Raw genomic sequence first — 19912 nt, forward strand, 5'->3', positions numbered from 1 at the left:
TATGTGTATAATATTACAATATTAAATGATTAACAAAGTATTCTATTCTTCCTTTCACATTTCTAATTATGGTATTCTTTATGACTCCGCCTATTATTTTGAACGCTATTGTTTGAAGCCTTTAAAATCACCCCTTTTAACCGTGCAGTTTCAGGGTATTTCTAGCAAGCAAAGATATTTAGCATGTTTAACTTTTCTAATACACTGATATATGATTTTTAAAAAATGATATTTTCTTGGAGTTTTTAGCCTCCAAACGATTACATACATCCAGAAAATTTGTTAAAACAGCAAGAAATATTCATGAATGTGAACTTTTTTCATGATTCTATGAAGTGTTTGGAACAGATATTATCGTGTAATCCAAATAAATCCATTGTTACTTAAGCCTCCTGTGAGGTAACGGCGGCTTTGATGTTTCCCTGTCTATCTGCATTTCTTGTTTTTTCTTGCATTCCTCGCTTCTGTTGCATTATCACTATACATACAAATCTGTGGATTTCTGTTTATAGTACACTCTTGTCTTGGAATTGAGATAAAATCGTATCGACGACTTTAATTGTATGAAGTTAGGGGAAGGTTATAAGTTTCTATTTAATGATAGCAAATTATCTGTTTATGAATGTATTGAAACGAGAAAAACAACTAACCATGAATAGAGTAACAGAAAATGAATACATTTTGAATATCGCTTTTGATGGTCCTTTGAAACAACTTTTAAGTTAAATGGCTTCGTGAACACGGGTTCAAAATTACAATATTCCTCCTGTGGAAGTAATTTTGAACATCATGAGTTGAAATAGTTAGAGGCACTTTTTATCTGTGTGTAATCATTCTTTCCCGCTGACGACAGACGACTCCCAGCCCTCGTGCTTTACTTCTGAGAAGATCCCGAAAATCCAGAACCATATGAAGAAGTTGTTGACGTACAAAGACAAGAGCCGGGATCCCTAATGTATTCATTTCACTTGTGATTGCAGCAATATAAATAATCCATCAGTAATGGTTCTTAATGACAGGAGGCTGATCTGATCGGGCTCGTAAGAGTGTCTATTACAGCTCGTGTTTATTCTATCCTGTGACATATGGACTCCGAGCTGTTTGATAAATAACAATAAGAAGAAAATACTTTTATTGCTTGATGCAGAAGCTGGGATTGAAAAGAAAATGTTTACATTTTAAAAGGTTTCAAAGTCGAGAAGGAGTGAAAACTGTGTGAACAGCCCGAACTGTTCAGTGTAAGATTTGGTGCATTATTCATCTCTTCATCCATTTTGTCTTTAATTACAAGTTTAAGAACAATCCAACACGGCAATACTTTGTCATTGTTTACTTTGAATGTCACTTTTTGTTTAGGTGTGAATATAATCTAGTTTTCTATTCTCCTCAACAACTTACCATTCATGTACATTATTTCGTTTTAAATCTAACTTCGGCCAGTGTTATATATATTATAGTTAGTGTTATATATATATAAAGTACTAAAATGACCAAACGACTTATATGCAATAAAAATTGTCACATCGCCCCTTCCTCATGACATAGAAGTTTTAAAATTACATGTGGTAACTTATTAATGAACATTCTAAACAAAACTAATAAAGCTACATGTAGTATCTACAATATACTACATGATTGGGGTTTGTTGTTTTTTTGGATAATAGATCAAACTTCATAAAACACATCCGATCAGTCATACATTGCACTATGATCTCCAACTTCCCTGACCTAATTAAGGAGCACGATAATTAACGAAGGTTGAAGGGAGCAAATTATGACACGTCCTATTCGTCCAATTGGCTGATATGTGTAGATAAAGAAAATTTGACAATTTAATTGTTCGTGTCGTTGTGATCATTTTTGTGCTTTGTATATATATATAGATAGATAGATTTTTTTTATCGTCGTCACTAACACTTATTTCTGCACCATCATCTAGACGGCTTTCACAATATCCACAGCAAAATCACATTGAAATACACACATATCAAGACGATAATTCTGTTTCGTAAAGGGTTATTATAAAGGGTTAATATATTGTTTATTATGATTATTATTATTATTTTATATATATATATATATATATATATATATATATATATATAAAGCACAAACAAACAATTATAACACCCAACCTTACGTTTACCCCTAGGATCTAAACGATACATGTGATAATCAATTAATTAATATATAAAGCACTAAATAAACAGAAATAATACACCAACAGACTAAATTATTTTTTTAGTATTCCTTTTAAATACTAAATTATTTAGTGCTTTATATATATATATATATATATATATATATATATATATATATATATATATATATGTGTGTGTGTGTGTGTATATATATATATATATATATATATATATATATATATATATATATATAATGATTTGGTACAGAAATAATATAAATACTTTTACATTTATAGAGATTGTTTATTCTAAATTTAGTCTGTTGGTGTATTATTTCTGTTTGCGATGTAGATTATAAAAGTTTGTCGCTTTTTCATATTATGTAGTATGTGATATTCGTTTATGTAATATATGTCTCCTGATAAAGACGTGGGTTGCGTTGAAAATTTAAGGTTGAAATATCCAGCAGTGCCGTGGCCTTTTCAGTCCGTTCTTCTATATAAATTTCTTATTGGCCTTGTATCTTTTTAGATCTGACAGTTTAAGAAAGAAGGATGTCGTTGGATTTTCTCGTGATATATATATATATATATATATATATATATATATATATATATATATATATATATATATATATATGATATCCAGAATTGGATATAGAAAATCCACACAAGTAATATAATAATACCACAACGTCAATTGAATATACTCAATTAGTTTCATTCATCTGATGAAGATGTGTATATTCAATTGCAATCGGCGTTGTGATCTATCGATATTTTGATTTTTATAAATATAATTTTATTTACACATAGAGAGAGAGACAGACAGAGAGAGGGGGTGGGGAAGGAAACAATGAATAGTATTGTGCAGTGTGTTTGTCTAGAGAGTGTTGTTTACAAGATATACAGTTTACAGTAGTAGATTCTTCAATTTCTTTGTCATTTCGTCCTTTCATGTGTTCTCGTGGGTTAGAATAGGTCCTCAGGACCTTGCATTTCGAAAGAGGCGATTAAATGGGACCGGATGAGACTGCAAAAATCGAGGTCTTGTGTCACAGCAGATGTGGCACGATAAAGATCCCTCCCTGCTCAAAGGCCATAAGCGTCCAGCATAGCATAGGCCAAAATTTTGCAGCTCTTCCCCAGCCATGGTGACATCTCCATATCAGTGAACGATTTTCGAGAGGGACGTTAAACAATATACAATCAATCAATCATTTCATGTGAGGATGACATCAATATTTTGCATGGATACAATATACAGCAATGTACCCATAACAAAAAACATAAAAACCCAAAGTTAAAAGAATGTTTATAATTTGTTTATTCAATATTTCGTTTATCAAATTGACATTATTACACACTCACAGAGAAGGAAGTTTGAATTTTTCACCGTGTGATATTTATGGATTGGTTAGGGCAGTTTACGCTTTGTAGACTTTGACGTCGTTTACACAAAAAGCATATGCTGTTCCAAACCAGTTAATATCGTATAAATGGTGATTAATATCGTATAAATCGGTGAAAAATTCACTTCCTTCCTTATGATACATGTATTTTTTCTAAACTTCTGATGAAACTCATATCAACACGAAAATCTAAATTCTTCTGAAGCGGAGCAGAATCGTTATGGCAACGTACTGAAAATCACTACCGTGATGTCGTCCACGCCCGTCATGTGGTACGATATAAAAGGCATGCCGACCAACCAATCAAATAGCGCGCTACTACTGAAATTAAAATTTCTTAATGATATTACGAAATGAAAACGAATATTTCTTGAAGAAAGAGTTATAGAATTTTTCAAGGACTCATTGAAATTCTTATAAAAAGCTAAACATACGAATAGGACTGTCATATAAACAAAGGGATACAGAACCTAAATAATATATGGCTTCGTGTATGCAGTGTGCATAGATTATTCGTATATGACCCAAAGATTATAGTATTGAATTATCATTACCATGGAAACGTATCCGATGGACTTTTCCTAGCAACCAAGCTCTGCGTAGAATATTACACAAAAACAATATCAGGAAAAAATTAAAAAGATTATGCGTAATCAAAACTAATTACATTGAGTTCTAAATCCAATATTCGGACAGCCAAAGTCACGTGACTTGGTTTTAATGACGACAATCGAGGAAGTTCTTGGGGTGGTTTGTAATTTTCATTTGTAGAGTTGTTGAAGGATCGGGTTGACCAAAAGCGAGGTCGAGGCCTAATTCAATGATTATATTTTGGTGATAAACTTAAAGTTACTGATTTTTTAAAAACACTTTTAAAATATTACATGTACCGGATTGTGCCCTGAACTTATATTCACATTTTACCAGTGTTTTTTCACTAATAAACGAATCCGTTTTCCATGTATTTATTTTTCGATGAAAGTATTGACCTTTCAACTTAAGAACTATGTATTTGTAAGAAGAAACAAATTTAAATTCTGCCAGATATGACTGTATAATGAACAAATGTTTGTGTTGTTGTTGTTTTTTTTAAACAATGGAAGGACGGGGATGATTTCTGCATAATACAATTTTTCCCCGTACTTTCATTGTGTCTTATTGTAAATTTTGAATTTACTGCGTGGATGTAAATATAAAACCTACAATATGACAGTTGTCATATACATGTATTTACACTTATCCAGTAAATTAAAATTTTATTACAATATGACAGTTGTCATATATTTACACTTACCCAGTAAATTAAAATTTTATTACAATATGACAGTTGTGATATATTTACACTCACCCAGTAAATTAAAATTTTATTACAAATATATTCCCATAATACGAAGATACATCTATTTCTTATAAGAATTTTCTACATAATTTGATAAGATAGCTAATCTTTATTAACCAAAATATTGTTGATGATGGTATTATAGCGTTTATGTTTTCCATGTCATGACATTATTTGGTTTTTTGGTTTTTTTTAATTTGGTGTAGCTGTAGTGATTGGGATGTTCTTAATTCTATACTTTTCCTCCTCCGCGGCTTGTTCGTTGTGTGGTGGGGTGGAAATGAGGCATGTCGTGAGAGTTGAGTGTAACGATCAGTTTTATATCTACCAGAGTGATAATCCCTCTTCTTTCTGATGTAGTCTTTATCGCTGGGGTAAGGAAAGTGACATCTTTATCGGCGCTCAGAGACATGTTAAAAATTCTCCCCCACACGTGCGCCACCATTCCATTAAAGTTCACTGTTAAAATACAACCGGAGAAATTGATTTTTATTTCATTTTTTGAATTACTGTAAATTACTTGATATTTGATTTGTTGCACACTTGTAAAAATGTTAGCAATGTCTTTTTCATGTTTATCTATTTTGGTGAAACAAGATGGTTCATTACGAAATAATTCACTTGCACTTTGATCGTATTCCCGCATTTCTTAACTTTTTATCGGGAGTTCTTGCATTAATTCTGATGCTCATTCATTTAAACAATGATTAATTCATCAACAAGAATCAAAATCTTAATGCAGTAGAGAACATTTTATGCTTTTGAGTTACAGATGCGCATGTTTTAAATCTGGATAACAGTTTTTGTAAAATTTTCAATGAAAAAGTCGGTTTGGGTGGTTTTTCTTATCTAGATTCATGCATGGATTTCATTGGTTGATATAAGAAACAGTTGTCACATTAACACACGAAGACAACCAATCATATCGCAGACTTTATCTCGTTCTTTTGACGCGATAAACAGCACCCAAACTTTCCATTTTCACAGAATGCCTAAAAATTCGGTATATTTCAGCAGCAATTCTGTAGAATTTGTCCTTATGATGTCGGAATTATGTTCTGATGTTCAGTGTCCTATATTTCGTGGAGTGGATTTCGCCTGAGTGAACATGTTCTCTACAAGCTGTGGCTCATTTTTGTCCCAATACCCTGGGACAATCTGGGCTTTCCCTCATCTCAACAGCTCCTATGCCGTAGCATCTAGAAAGAATCCCTCGTTTCGGATATCGGATATATTAGATGTTCAAAGTCCATCTCTGCCTTTCCCCGTATACAAAGTTCCGGATACCTCGGACGGAGGGTCGGGGTGCCGCACCCAGTCCGCCCTCGGACCCCTTCAGGCCTTTTGTACCTCCAAACGCGTCCACAGTTTTGTGTCCGATTCCTTGACGACCAGGAACGTGGAACAGAGACCTTCAAAACAACTCAAGTTCGGAATTAATGCGATATTAGCGGAGGACTTCGGGAAAAAATCCTCTGAAAAAGGTGAACTTTAAAACTTGCGATATTTTGATTTAAATTTTTCAGAATTATCAAATTCAGATATACGTTATTTATCTTTTAGGCAAAAACGATTAATATCAAAAGACTGAACATAGACCAATGTATTTTACTTCTGAAGAAATTTCTACATATCTCGATAAAAATGATGAACGGATTGGAATTTTTTATAATTTACTTGCAGAGGACAAGGTGCAGACTCGCTATCCCGGGGGTGGAGCCTGTGGCTGTGAGAACCAGAATATTCACTTTTATCATAGGGGAGGGTTGTTTCCGTCCCATGGAATCCTGCCTCATCTGACGTCCCCACCCTACCCGCTCTCGCCCTCCTCTGCCGTGGACTCTTTGCCAGGTAAGACTGAAAACATTCAGACAATATTAGTCCTCCATACTTCGTGTTACCAGACAATATCCATTTTATTGACTGCTTGATAATTATAGATTTATTTATCAAGCGGTGCACACTGTATTATGAGGAAGAGTAAATTGGTTTTAATATCAAAAATGAATAATTTTCACTTTTTATATACCTAAACAATTCATATATTTTGTTTGCATAATTTCCATTTTAAATTCATTGATCAAAAAGGAAATAATTATTAAGAAATGAATATATCCTATTAAAAAGATTAATCAAATATACTTTTTTTTTTTTTAAAAAATACTAAACACTGCAAAAGCAAATTATGAGAAGAAATATAGAAATGAGAACTGATTATGCACTGTATTCTAAAATCAGCTACATCAATTTAAAGCATTTTATTTTTATATAGTATCTAATGTAAGAATTTTGTGTCTTGGCATTAAAAAAATGCTTGATAAAGCCTTCTTCTCCTTCTTATTCTTCTTCTTAAAATGTAATTATCATGAAATTAGATGTTTCAGATAAAAAAAAAATAATTATAAATAAAATTCTCATTCTGCTAGTTACAGCATTAGCATTGCTAGCCAATCATTAATTCCCATCATTAATTCTGATCAAGTTTTCATGATGCGATGGAATCAGATAACAGTTGTAGTATTATTGATGTTCAAATCAAGATTTAGCACTTCCTTCGAATACACTAATAATGACATTATATTTTTTTTTAAATTTTAAAATGCATTTCATCTACAAAAAACTATTTTTGTTTTTATAGTCTATTGTCTTTATCTATGAACGATGTGTTATTTATTTATTTTTATTTTTTACTTTAATTGGACTAATAAAAATTGATATCTGAACGATTGAATTGGAACAAGTACAAAAATAAACCACGATGACAGATTAATTAAACAACAATGATAAACAAAATGAAGTGCATGTATACATATTCTTTTTTATAGATTGATAACGAAGTCTTCAAAGAAGTTTATTCTTATGAAGAGTGTACTTTATTCCAACTTTAAAAAAAACCATTTTGACAATAATATATATATATGATTCAGAAGATGACTTAGGAAATGAACTTCGTAATTAACTTCTTAACATGACCCCCGGGAAGTTTTCATGCTAAAAATACACTCAAAAATACATGTGTATGTACACTAAATCTGAGAGAGAATGATATACAAATCAACTCTGCAAAATTTTCATTGATTTTAGGCCCGTACTCAATCTTGAATGATGACGTCAGTTTAGGACATCACTCCAAGAGAAAGCGGTCCTGGTCCCGTGCGGTGTTTTCCAACCTCCAGAGGAAGGGGCTGGAAAAAAGATTTGAGGTCCAGAAATACGTCACCAAGCCCGACAGACGACAACTGGCCGCCATGTTAGGGCTCACAGACGCACAGGTTAGGTTGCAAAACTTTTTAAAATTCACCATTATTTTTGGTGGGGTTTTCTCTTCTTATTTTGCTAATTTTATTGTGGGTTTTTTTTCGAGGGGTGTCGGGTGGTTTTTTAGTATTAATATTTTATTTCTTTATTTGTTTGGTATACGAGTTCTGTAGTTTCTATTTCCTATATCGAGTTAGTTCCTAGCTATTTATTCATTGAGCTTTTACCAGAATATCCGGCTATGTGAGGTATTATTTTACATACGGGTTCGGGCAGCCAGTGGAAATAAAGTTACAAGCTCTCTCTCTCTCTCTCTCTCTCTCTCTCTCTCTCTCTCTCTCTCTCTCTCTCTCTCCACCTAATTATAGCTAGAGAAAATATTAACATAATCATATACTCAAACTGTGTACACCCACCCACCCCCATCCCCTGAATAAAGAGAAACAGGAAAATGAAAATTACAGGCATTTGTTATGTTTAATTTCTCTTGAAAACCATCATGTAGTTGATATTTTTTAAGGAACTGGGTGAGCGTGTACTATATGGAACTTAGTGAGAAATAGAAAGTGCACTAAATATAGGGGTTAATAAGCTGATTCCGTGTTTAGTTTTTATTGTAACTTCATGCAACCTGCCTCCCGATTGATAACCGTTAATGCAATAGTCAGTGCTAAATCTCCCGAAATCAAGATAATTTCTTCAAGATACATACTGACACGTGAATCTCACGAAATGTAGTTAAATGCAATTTGATTTTTTTTTTATGAAAATGTGGTGAATTTGGTACATGTAGATTTCCAGTATGTGGTGACGAATGTCTCGGACTTCGATAAAAAATGAACCTAAAACCTGGGGCGTTCGGTTTCGCTGTCGTTATTGTGTTTTTTCTCTTTCTTTCCACTTCCTTTTTATTCAAGAAATAAATTTTAGTGATGAAGTATGCAGGCGTAGAGCGTCACAGTTCGTTCCCTTATGTATTTTCAAAATTGAAATTTATTTATTTTTTCTATTTACATTTTAAATTCCTTTTTGTCGGAATATTCCCAACCGTTAGAATAGTCATACTATATTTGTCAAGACTTGTACGCACATCCTTTTCATTCATGAGGAAATGGGTCTCATTTCAACTGGTAAAGATATCGAAGACAAAATCAATGGAAATGGAAATATCATGATTTATTAATGTCATGAAAGATTTGTAAAATAACATCTTATATGATTTTTTTTCATTTTGATTTGAACCCAGACTTTTTAAACTATAGAAAGTACTAAGAAGGGGACATACTGATACTTACAGTCATTGGAAGAATTTTTACATATCTAAGTACATGTGCATAACATTCAACTCCAAATCAAATTTGGTTTCGTGGGGGTCCGGGTTAGAATAAGTCCTCAGTTCCCCTTGCTTGCCGTAAGAGGCGACTAAATGGGGCGGCCCTTCGGATGAGACCTCAAAAACCGAGGTCCCGTGTCACAGCAGGTGTGGTACGATAAAGATCCCTCCCTGCTCAAAGGCTTAAGCGCCGAGCATGACCTAAATTTTGCAGCCCTTCACTGGCAATGGTGACGTCTCCATATGAGTGAAATATTCTCGAGTGGGAAGTGAAACAAAACACAACCATATCAGATTCGAAGACTTTGTACCTAATATCAGACTATATTTCATTTAGGTCAAGGTTTGGTTTCAAAACAGAAGGATGAAATGGAGACATGCGCAACAAACAAAGGATAAATCGAGTGTCGATGGTAAAAGTTCGGAGGCCCTCACGGAAGAACCAATGACCAATGATATCGATAATACTGATAGTGAAGACGCCATGGATGACGTCACTGACGAGAGACTCAATGATTGTGATGACGATGACAAAGATTCCTAGAGAATCTGCCCTCTCTGCTGTTGATTTATTTCTTTAATAAATGTATTTTTTGTTTGTGTTTATTTCCCATAGTTGTTTTTTTAAATGATTTCCAGGGTGTAGATAGCTGGTCAGAGTTATAGGTAATATAATTCTAAAAAGACAGCAACAAAAATAAATAAATATAAAAACAACAAAAACAAAAAATATTGTGCAAGACGACATACTACTTTTATAGAAAACTTGATTTTTTTATAGAAAAAAAAAACGTTTTACGGAGCATGCTACATGTATTATTTCATCGATACAACTGTCGCAATAAGTTCTGCATCAATACAAAAGTCTTACAATATTGTCTGTATACAACAGTGTTACAATAATGTCTGTATACAACAGTGTTACAATAATGTCTGTATACAACAGTCTTACAATACTGTCTGTATACAATAGTCCTACAATACTGTCTCTATACAACAGTCTTACAATAATGTCTGTATACAACAGTCTTACAATACTGTCTGTATACAATAGTCTTACAATAATGTCTGTATACAACAGTCTTACAATATTGTCTGTATACAACAGTGTTACAATAATGTCTGTATACAACAGTCTTACAATAATGTCTGTATACAACAGTCTTACAATACTGTCTGTATACAACAGTCTTACAATAATGTCTGTATACAACAGTCTTACAATAATGTCTGTATACAATAGTCCTACAATACTGTCTCTATACAACAGTCTTACAATAATGTCTGTCTACAACAGCCCTACAATAATGTCTGTCTACAACAGTCTTACAATCATGTCTGTATACAATAGTCCTACAATAATATCTGTATACCACAGTGTTACAATAATGTCTGTATACAACAGTCTTACAATACTGTCTGTATACAATAGTCCTACAATAATGTCTGTATACAACAGTCTTACAATAATTTCTGTATACAATAGTCCTACAATACTGTCTGTATACAACAGTCTTACAATAATGTCTGTATACAACAGTCTTACAATAATATCTGTATACAACAGCCCTAAAATAATGTCTGTACACCACAGTGTTACAATAATGTCTGTATACAACAGTCTTACAATACTGTCTGTATACAATAGTCCTACAATAATGTCTGTATACAACAGTCTTACAATAATGTCTGTATACAATAGTCCTACAATACTGTCTGTATACAACAGTCTTACAATAATGTCTGTATACAATAGTCCTACAATAATGTCTGTATACAACAGCCCTACAATAATATCTGTATATCACAGTGTTACAATAATGTCTGTATACAACAGTCTTACAATAATGTATGTATACAACAGCCCTACAATAATATCTGTATATCACAGTGTTACAATAATGTCTGTATACAACAGTCTTACAATAATAGCTTTATATCACAGTGTTACAATAATATCTGTATACAATAGTCCTACAATAATGTCTGTATACAACAGTGTTACAATAATGTCTGTATACAATAGTCCTACAATAATGTCTGTATACAACAGTGTTACAATAATGTCTGTATACAACAGTCTTACAATAATATCTGTATACAACAGTCTTACAATAATGTATGTATACAACAGTGTTACAATAATGTCTGTATACAACAGTCATACAATAATGTATGTATACAACAGTCTTACAATAATATCTGTATACAACAGTCTTACAATAATATCTGTATACAATAGTCCTACAATAATGTCTGTATACAACAGTCTTACAATAATAGCTTTATATCACAGTGTTACAATAATATCTGTATACAACAGTCTTACAATAATGTCTGTATATAACAGTCTTACAATAATGTCTGTATACAATAGTCCTACAATAATGTCTGTATACAACAGTCTTACAATAATGTCTGTATATAACAGTCTTACAATAATGTCTGTATACAATAGTCCTACAATAATGTCTGTATACAACAGTCTTACAATAATATCTGTATACCACAGTCCTACAATAATGTATGTATACAACATATTCTCTTTAGAGAAGTCGAGAGGCATAGCCTTCATCGACTTCTTTTCGCAAGCATTCATGTTTTGATTCTGGAAAACGTGTAAATGCCGGAGTCGGTGACGGTTTATGCTTCAACCAACGTTTCGAGTCAAATGTGCCTGGATTTACCCAATAGACAAGTTGTTTTCAAACATTTAACAGTAATGCACAATACTGACGCAAGGAAATCAACACTTACTTGCTTTTAATCCATTTTTAACATGTCCCCTGTCCCGGGTTTACGTTAACTGGTCTTGGGAGCTGTCACAATAGGGGACCAGTTAAGAAAAAAGCAGACTGACGTAATCAGAGTTGTGATTTAAACCCGGGACAGGGACATGTTAAAAATGGATTAAAAGCAAGTAAGTTTTGATTTCCTTGTGACGGTTTTGTTCATTGCTGTTAAATGTTTGAAAACAACTTGTCTATTGCGTAAATCCAGGCACATCTGACTCGAAACGTCGGTCGAAGCATAAACCGTCACCGACTCCGGCATTTACACGTTTTCCAGAATCAAAACATGAATGCTTGCGAAGAGAAATCGATGAAGGCTATGCCTCTTGACTTCTCTAAAGAGAATAGTATACAACAGTCTTACAATAATATCTGTATACAACAGTCTTACAATAATGTATGTATACAACAGTGTTACAATAATGTCTGTATACAACAGTCATACAATAATGTATGTATACAACAGTCTTACAATAATATCTGTATACAACAGTCTTACAATAATGTCTGTATACAACAGTCTTACAATAATGTCTGTATACAACAGTCTTACAATAATATCTTTATATCACAGTGTTACAATAATGTCTGTATACAACAGTCTTACAATAATGTCTGTATACAATAGTCCTACAATAATGTCTGTATACAACAGTGTTACAATATTGTCTGTATCGATAAAAGAATCTCAATATGAAGTTTTCATGCATGTTGGCAGTGCAGCTAGATGAAATGTGTGAATAGAGGATATAAATGGTTTTGTTATTTGATATAGAATTTATTTCACTGCTAAGACAGGATTTTATTTATATTTTGACGAGTGCGAATCACGAGTGAAAAAAAAATCCTGTCTCACAAGTTGAATAAATTCCATATCTAATAACAAAACATTGAAGATTTTGTTTATCACATTTTGTTCCGCGTCTCTTTAACCTCTTTTAGTTATTGACGTTCAAAACAATATTGCGCAGAAAATATAGTAACTTTTAAAATAAATATCAAAACCAAATATATTCAAACAATAAGACAACTTTAATTCAATTTTATTTTGATTAAACATGGAAAATTTAATTATATCTATAAATGTATGTGACTATATATATATATTACGGGTGTATACATTGTATTTCGACAATTCACAAGTTTTGGTTGTTATTTTCAAACTGTAAATATCACTTTTGTTTCGGGGGGGGGGGGGGGGGGGGGGGTACACTGTGAAAATAACAAATATGAAAGATTCAGTGGATATAATACAGTATTTCACTGTTCAGAATGCAAGAATCTTTGATGTTCAGTTTTTGAATAATTTTCCATATACACGTATCATATGTTGGAATCTGTCCGCGTTTCTGTTTGTGTCAGTAGTTTTAATCGTTTCTGAATTATAGATTTCAAGCTCTGGGGCCACAAACTTGATGAGTCCACTTTTGATTCAAATCTCACTTTATAGAGGGAACATAAAGTGAAAACGTGACCCTGAGGTCAACTGTGAGTTCATCTAAGTTATACAGAGCCGGAGTCAGGAACTAAATCTACTATCTAAGTTATACAGAGCCGGCGCCAGGAACTAAATCTGCTAAGTTATACAAAGCCGGCGCCAGGAACTAAATCTACTATCTAAGTTATACAGAGCCGGAGTCAGGAACTAAATCTACTATCTAAGTTATACAGAGCCGGCGCCAGGAACAAAATCTACTATCTAAGTAATCTACTATCTAAGTTATACAGAGCCGGCGCCAGGAACTAAATCTGCTAAGTTATACAGAGCCGTCGCCAGGAACTAAATCTACTATCTAAGTTATACAGAGCCGGAGTCAGGAACTAAATCTACTATCTAAGTTATACAGAGCCGGCGCCAGGAACTAAATCTACTATCTAAGTAATCTACTATCTAAGTTATACAGAGCCGGCGCCAGGAACTAAATCTGCTAAGTTATACAGAGCCGTCGCCAGGAACTAAATCTACTATCTAAGTTATACAGAGCCGGAGTCAGGAACTAAATCTACTATCTAAGTTATACAGAGCCGGCGCCAGGAACTAAATCTACTATCTAAGTAATCTACTATCTAAGTTATACAGAGCCGGCGCCAGGAACTAAATCTACTATCTAAGTTATACAGAGCCGGAGTCAGGAACTAAATCTACTATCTAAGTTATACAGAGCCGGCGCCAGGAACTAAATCTACTATTTTGACCAAAGTGGCACACATTCATTTATTGTGATGCTGCACTGGTTTCTTACAAAATGTCAATTTCTCTTAAAATATATTCTCAGAACAGAATTTTATAGAATTACCTTATTCTTCAGAACGTGTATTAGATATTGAAAAAGCCATATATTTGGTGGTATCACCATCAGGGAGGATAGTCCAGTTCTCAGCGGAAAACTCTTCAGGATCCAATCTCTTCACTAACGAGGATCATTAACGATGGTCATTACACAAGTGATATCTTTGCAATCCTAGTATTTGGAAGGAGTTTATTATTTCTTTTTTCTTTTAGGGCCCTTCGATAATTCTTCACGCATATTGAGACGTGATCAGCTGTAAGTGAAGTACAACCAATGTAGACATATTGTGTGGCCCTTGAGGCCGCCGTAGCAGTCAGGTCTTTATAAGTTTTCAGATCTCAGGTTTTTTTAAAAGACCCTTCCCTGGAGACCCGTGATTTTTACTTACAAATGCCGAGCGTTGTGGCAAAAGAGTAGCCATAACCTATCTTGATGCCTTGACCGTGGTCAAATTAAGCGAAGTCCTCAAACACAACCTCCCGTCACGAAGCGAACGTTCTAACCGCCGAGCCACTGATCTAAACCTCAAACCGCCGAGCCAATGATCTACACCTCAAACGTTCTAACCACCGAGCCTCTGATCTTTACCTCAAACCACCGAGCCACTGACCTACACCTCTAACCACCGATCCAATAATCTACACCTTAAACCACCGAGCCTCCGACCTACACCTCAAACCACCTAGCCTCTGATCTATACCTCAAACCACCGAGCCTCTGACCTACACCTGAAACCACCTAGCCTCTGATCTATACCTCAAACCACCGAGCCACTGATCTACACCTCAAACCACCGAGCCACTGATCTACACCTCAAACCACCGAGCCACTGATCTACACCTCAAACACCTAGCCATTGATCTACACCTCAAACCACGAAGCCAATGATCTACACCTCAAACCACCGAGCCAATGATCTACACCTCAAACCACCGAGCTACTGATTTGCACATCAAACCACCGAACTACTGATCTACACGTCAATAAGGAGAATGATTGTGTTCAGACTTATTCAGGGGTTTTTGTCTTGTCACTTGTCAATGCGTATCCTTACGGGACCTGAGGAACTGTCCTTTTAAATACACTTCTCATGGTACCCCCAGAACTATTAAGATAAAGCAAGTTTTTCAAGTTTACGGATCCGAAAACGTTATAGTACTAATCACTGCTAAAATATTTGTACAAACGTTCACTTTAGCCTAGCGTTAAGTGGTTTGTAAAACCGGGAAGTCATGGAATCGATCTCTGCTTGTGCCATGACCACGTTGAACCCTAACACGTAATGGTAGCTCCTTTGCCAAACACTCGACATTTACAAGCGAGAATCTCGGGTCTTTTGGATATGACCTTAGAAGCGGAAGTCTCGTGTCGCTGCAGGTGTTGACACGTTAAAAGATCTGATGCTACGGCCCCGAGTGTTAAGCGTGGGTCTAAATTTGTGGTACTTCACCTACAGCTGGTGACGTCTCAATATGAGTGAAAAATTCTCGACTGAACTTAAAACAACCAACCAATAACTCCGACAGGCTAAATGAATATATGCTTTATTTGGAAATATTTCAAATATGTTGACAAGTATATGAAATAAGTATATGTGTAGCTCCTGTATTGCACAAGTGAGTTTACGATACATTTACAAAGATGAAATCACTGTGACATCAAACTAAATGTGTAGATTGTCTTGCTGTAGAAATTTTCTCCTGGCCTCAGAACAATACTTGGAAATTTCTCCTGAAAGAAATGTTTATAGAAAAACAAAATAAATCGGTTTGTAATAAAACTTACTATTTCATGCATCTTAAAACTGAAAAAAAAGATAGATTATATTTTATCTATAAGGGGATATGACTCTAGCCAGATTTAACCCTAGGGAAGCAGTGTATCAGAAGATTGCATCATAAGAAATATTGTGTAAGTATGAATTAGATTTAACAACACTATACTAATGCCATTCATAAAGCAATGGATCAAATTTTACCTCGCTTCCCACATTATACAAAATTATATTAATTCACCCTCAAATGGTCTCCTTTCAATGTGATTTACGAAAACATTAATGCAAAACACCATGTTTGTACCTGGTATTCCTTGAAGCATACAGTCATGTATTTATTGAATTCACTTATTGTTTTAAAAATACAAAATTTACTATAGATGTAACAGGTTTGTTTACGGCATCCTTGAATACGAAACTTGATCTACGTCAAGGAAAACCACGTGGTATAAATTTGAATATTAATGATGTTAGTACGGGAGATTCCTCTTTCGAGAAAGTTTTTTATACCTGGTTAGGGGAGTCCGGGTAGTGCTGTGTCTCCAGACAGATGGAACAAAAAGGTTCGTAGACAGCGCCCTCTTTCCCCTTGGTATGCGGAATAGTGTTACATCCGGTGTATAGGTGCATCCCAGGCTCCGTGGTGCGCACTTCTATTCTCCTTCCGGTGGGAGGGTGGTCTAGCCTGATAAAACATGGCATTATTAATGTATTTTCTCATAAAGCAAGACTAGATTCACCAAATATACCTAATGTTGAGCAAACAAAAAGCAAAAGAGCAATGCGGTTTCTATTCATATATTTCTATATCAACCATTGATTTAGTTGTTCGACTCACGTAGCTGCGTGTTTGAGGGGTCCAGATTCACCTAAACAGAAATTGTGGAAGAATCCCCTGCCGTGAGGCCCCTCCTTCAGTCTATCTCCTAACCTTACGGGCTTCCGGAAGTCAAAAGGTGTACCTGCTACGTCACGTAACTCTCCTGAAAATTTGGATTTTGTATAAGCCAGAGTGTGAATGTTTATTGAATTATGTGACAAAATATATTGAATATATTAAACATGTAAACTTTATTGAATTATGTGATGAAGTTTTAATGAATTTTGTGATGACTTTTTATTGAATTATGATTGTCTTATTTACAGCCAATGTTTATCACTTCATTCAAGTCGTCCAAGAACATGCACAAGCTTCTAGATAACCATGATTATATACCGATAATTCTCATTACCTTTTTTGAAATACCTAGTGATACTGTATACATTTTTGTGCACTGTGCCAATGCTCTCATACCTGATGGAATAAAGATGTCGTCCTCTCGATTCACCGTGTATTTGTCTGCGAAGATCTGTAGGATGTGATCTTCAATGTGTGGATAATCCTAAAGTCATTTACCAAGAATATTGAGACTGATTAGAGAAATAGAAACCTCTAGTTATACTAAAGATCGGCCTAATTGTCAATGCTTAGTGCGTTCTATTTCTTTTTGTGCTAGGACAGCATGAAAACTGTTTGACGTTATCATTGCAATTTTAAAAATTATACAAATAAAACAAAATGATCACGTGGGATCTACACATGTACATACGTGCTTTTGTAAATTGAAGTAGGCGTGGTTTGTAAAATTTACAAGTGTTGGTTTGTTGGTGGTGGCGCTGTATTCGATCACAAGTTCGTTCTGATTGGTCAATTGATACGACACAATGGTTGTCAATTCCCCGGGAAACCCTTCCTCCCCATCATCGCTCACGTATTTCATTTTCACTTTGTCGTCTTCAATCCAGGAACTAAACAATTTCTAGGAAAACAAACTCATAACCCTAATCAAAATGAACGAGTAATATGCCTAGATGTGGTTTATTGCAATAATAAGGAGTCTTACCATGCGATTTTCATCAAATAAATAATAATGTGATAGTGAACTGTTCTCCAGGATTAAAATGAATTCTTACTAAGTGGAACCCTCTGACTCCCCCGTGAATACCATGTTTTGGTGCTTGCTTTTCATCACTGGAGAACGTAGCAGGCATTTTGTATTCTTTCCCGTCCAGCACAAACTTGGCACCGGAAATGACGTTAACAACCCTTCCACAAATCGATCCAAAACATCGTGGATTCGGTTCATAATCTGAAAAATCCCAACACAAATCTGTATATAGGCCTATATCAATATATTACTGTATACCATTGACCATATACAGCAGATTCTACTCAGTGTGTCCGATTGCCGCCATGAATGACTTTGACTTCTTCAATATTTAAAAACAATGTTAACTTTTTCTGTATCTATAGAAACTTTATAGACTTTATACGTATTCCGTATACAGTGTTTTATGACCTCTGTAAATCATTAATCTCTTTTAACTCTTACACTATGAACACTGGGGCCAATTTTACAAAAGGTCTTACAACTAAGTTTAGTAGTCTATTATATATCTATCATATTTCCATTTCCACGTACAATTTGTGAAAATTATGGTTCTATGTACCTATCGCCTGCTATTCTTTAGAAATGCCACAATTTTACACTTTTTAAAAAAGCCCAGTACTCTCCCTTACCATTTATTCTAAATATCAGTACTCTCCCTTTTTATCCTGTAAATATCAGTACTCTCCCTTTCTATCCTGTAAATATCAATACTCTCTCTTTCTCTCTATCCTTTAACTGTCAATACCCTCCCTTTCTCTCTATCCTGTAAATATCAATACTCTCCCTTTGTATACCGTATTTGTTTCGTATTCCTTACCTTCTATGCTATGAATATTAGTATTCTCCCTTACCTTCGATACAATCGAACCCTATGCTGATGTCGTCTACGTTTCCATCTTTGTCTGGTACCAGGATATCAGTAATAACACAGCCGTAATCAATCACTCTGACCGTTACATTCTTACTGTTTGTGAAGGAGTACCTGCGACGTAATAATATGTAATTATGACAATATCCAGCCTCCGTAGTCAAACAAAGCTGGAACGCTCTTTTTGTTTATACATACAAAGCAAAATTAGCTTACCTGTGGACGTTCCTACCGTCACTCAACTGACCATAAGAGTCTTTGACCGGAAGTACCGAGGACTGACTCATTGTCTGAACGACCGAATCGTGGAGAACGCGATACAGTCCTATGCACTTATTGCTCAAGGACACCCTCGTTCTGTGTAAATATAGTTCGGGGTCACTGATAGTACAGATACGCCGCGACTGTAAAAACGGATATTTCAACAAAGATATTACTCCTTTCTTTTATGCATCTCAATATATCATACACAAACAAGTTCATTATTTTAATGGGTTACGACATGCATGTATCAGAATACGCGATAGATATAATACAACACTGGTTCCATCGATCTGCCTGGGAATAAACAGTGCGCATTCAGCTGTACCAAACTAAGACATCGGGCACGTTTGAATGAACAACTCGTGTTAGACTACTCGAGTTGCTAGATTTGTAAATAAAACGTGCATTTCATGACACTAGTGTTGAACACTGGTTGAAAAAGTTTACTCCTGACTTTAGCGGGAGCATCAAATGTTCAAGGTGGCGGAGAATGAAGAAAAATATTGTGTT

General features: G+C 34.6%; 2 protein-coding genes across 2 annotated transcripts; one reads left to right on the plus strand and one right to left on the minus strand.

The window, feature by feature from the left end:
* Positions 1 to 5106: 5106 nt before the first annotated feature.
* On the plus strand, positions 5107 to 10083 carry LOC125650657 (H2.0-like homeobox protein). Its single transcript, XM_048879118.2, has 4 exons — positions 5107 to 6375; positions 6575 to 6742; positions 7976 to 8163; positions 9820 to 10083. Exons 1-4 carry the CDS (start codon positions 6000 to 6002, stop codon positions 10024 to 10026), a joined length of 939 nt encoding a protein of 312 aa, XP_048735075.1. The 5' UTR covers positions 5107 to 5999; the 3' UTR covers positions 10027 to 10083.
* Positions 10084 to 16092: 6009 nt separating this feature from the next.
* On the minus strand, positions 16093 to 19733 carry LOC125652631 (galactose mutarotase-like). The gene is made up of 8 exons (XM_048881970.2): positions 19355 to 19733; positions 19122 to 19252; positions 18293 to 18468; positions 17929 to 18138; positions 17634 to 17721; positions 17178 to 17322; positions 16850 to 17024; positions 16093 to 16296 (listed from the first exon to the last, which is right to left on the minus strand). The coding sequence occupies exons 1-8, from the start codon at positions 19423 to 19425 to the stop codon at positions 16213 to 16215; spliced, it is 1080 nt and encodes a 359-aa protein (XP_048737927.2). The 5' UTR covers positions 19426 to 19733; the 3' UTR covers positions 16093 to 16212.
* Between the last annotated feature and the right edge of the window lie 179 nt (positions 19734 to 19912).

The sequence above is a fragment of the Ostrea edulis genome, chromosome 5 (assembly GCF_947568905.1).
Source record: "Ostrea edulis chromosome 5, xbOstEdul1.1, whole genome shotgun sequence".
Taxonomy (NCBI): Eukaryota; Metazoa; Mollusca; class Bivalvia; order Ostreida; family Ostreidae; genus Ostrea; species Ostrea edulis.

Excerpts from the sequence above, each read along its gene's own strand:
- LOC125650657 (XM_048879118.2), top strand. The coding sequence starts at position 6,000 with ATGTTCTCTACAAGCTGTGGCTCATTTTTGTCCCAATACCCTGGGACA. Across the intron at positions 6,743-7,975 it reads TGCCGTGGACTCTTTGCCAG|GCCCGTACTCAATCTTGAAT; the intron begins GTAAGACTGAAA and ends CATTGATTTTAG. Across the intron at positions 8,164-9,819 it reads TAGGGCTCACAGACGCACAG|GTCAAGGTTTGGTTTCAAAA; the intron begins GTTAGGTTGCAA and ends TATTTCATTTAG.
- LOC125652631 (XM_048881970.2), bottom strand. The coding sequence starts at position 19,425 with ATGAGTCAGTCCTCGGTACTTCCGGTCAAAGACTCTTATGGTCAGTTG. Across the intron at positions 18,139-18,292 it reads GAGTCAGAGGGTTCCACTTA|AAATTGTTTAGTTCCTGGAT; the intron begins GTAAGAATTCAT and ends TTGTTTTCCTAG. Across the intron at positions 17,722-17,928 it reads ACTTCAATTTACAAAAGCAC|GATTATCCACACATTGAAGA; the intron begins GTATGTACATGT and ends AAATGACTTTAG.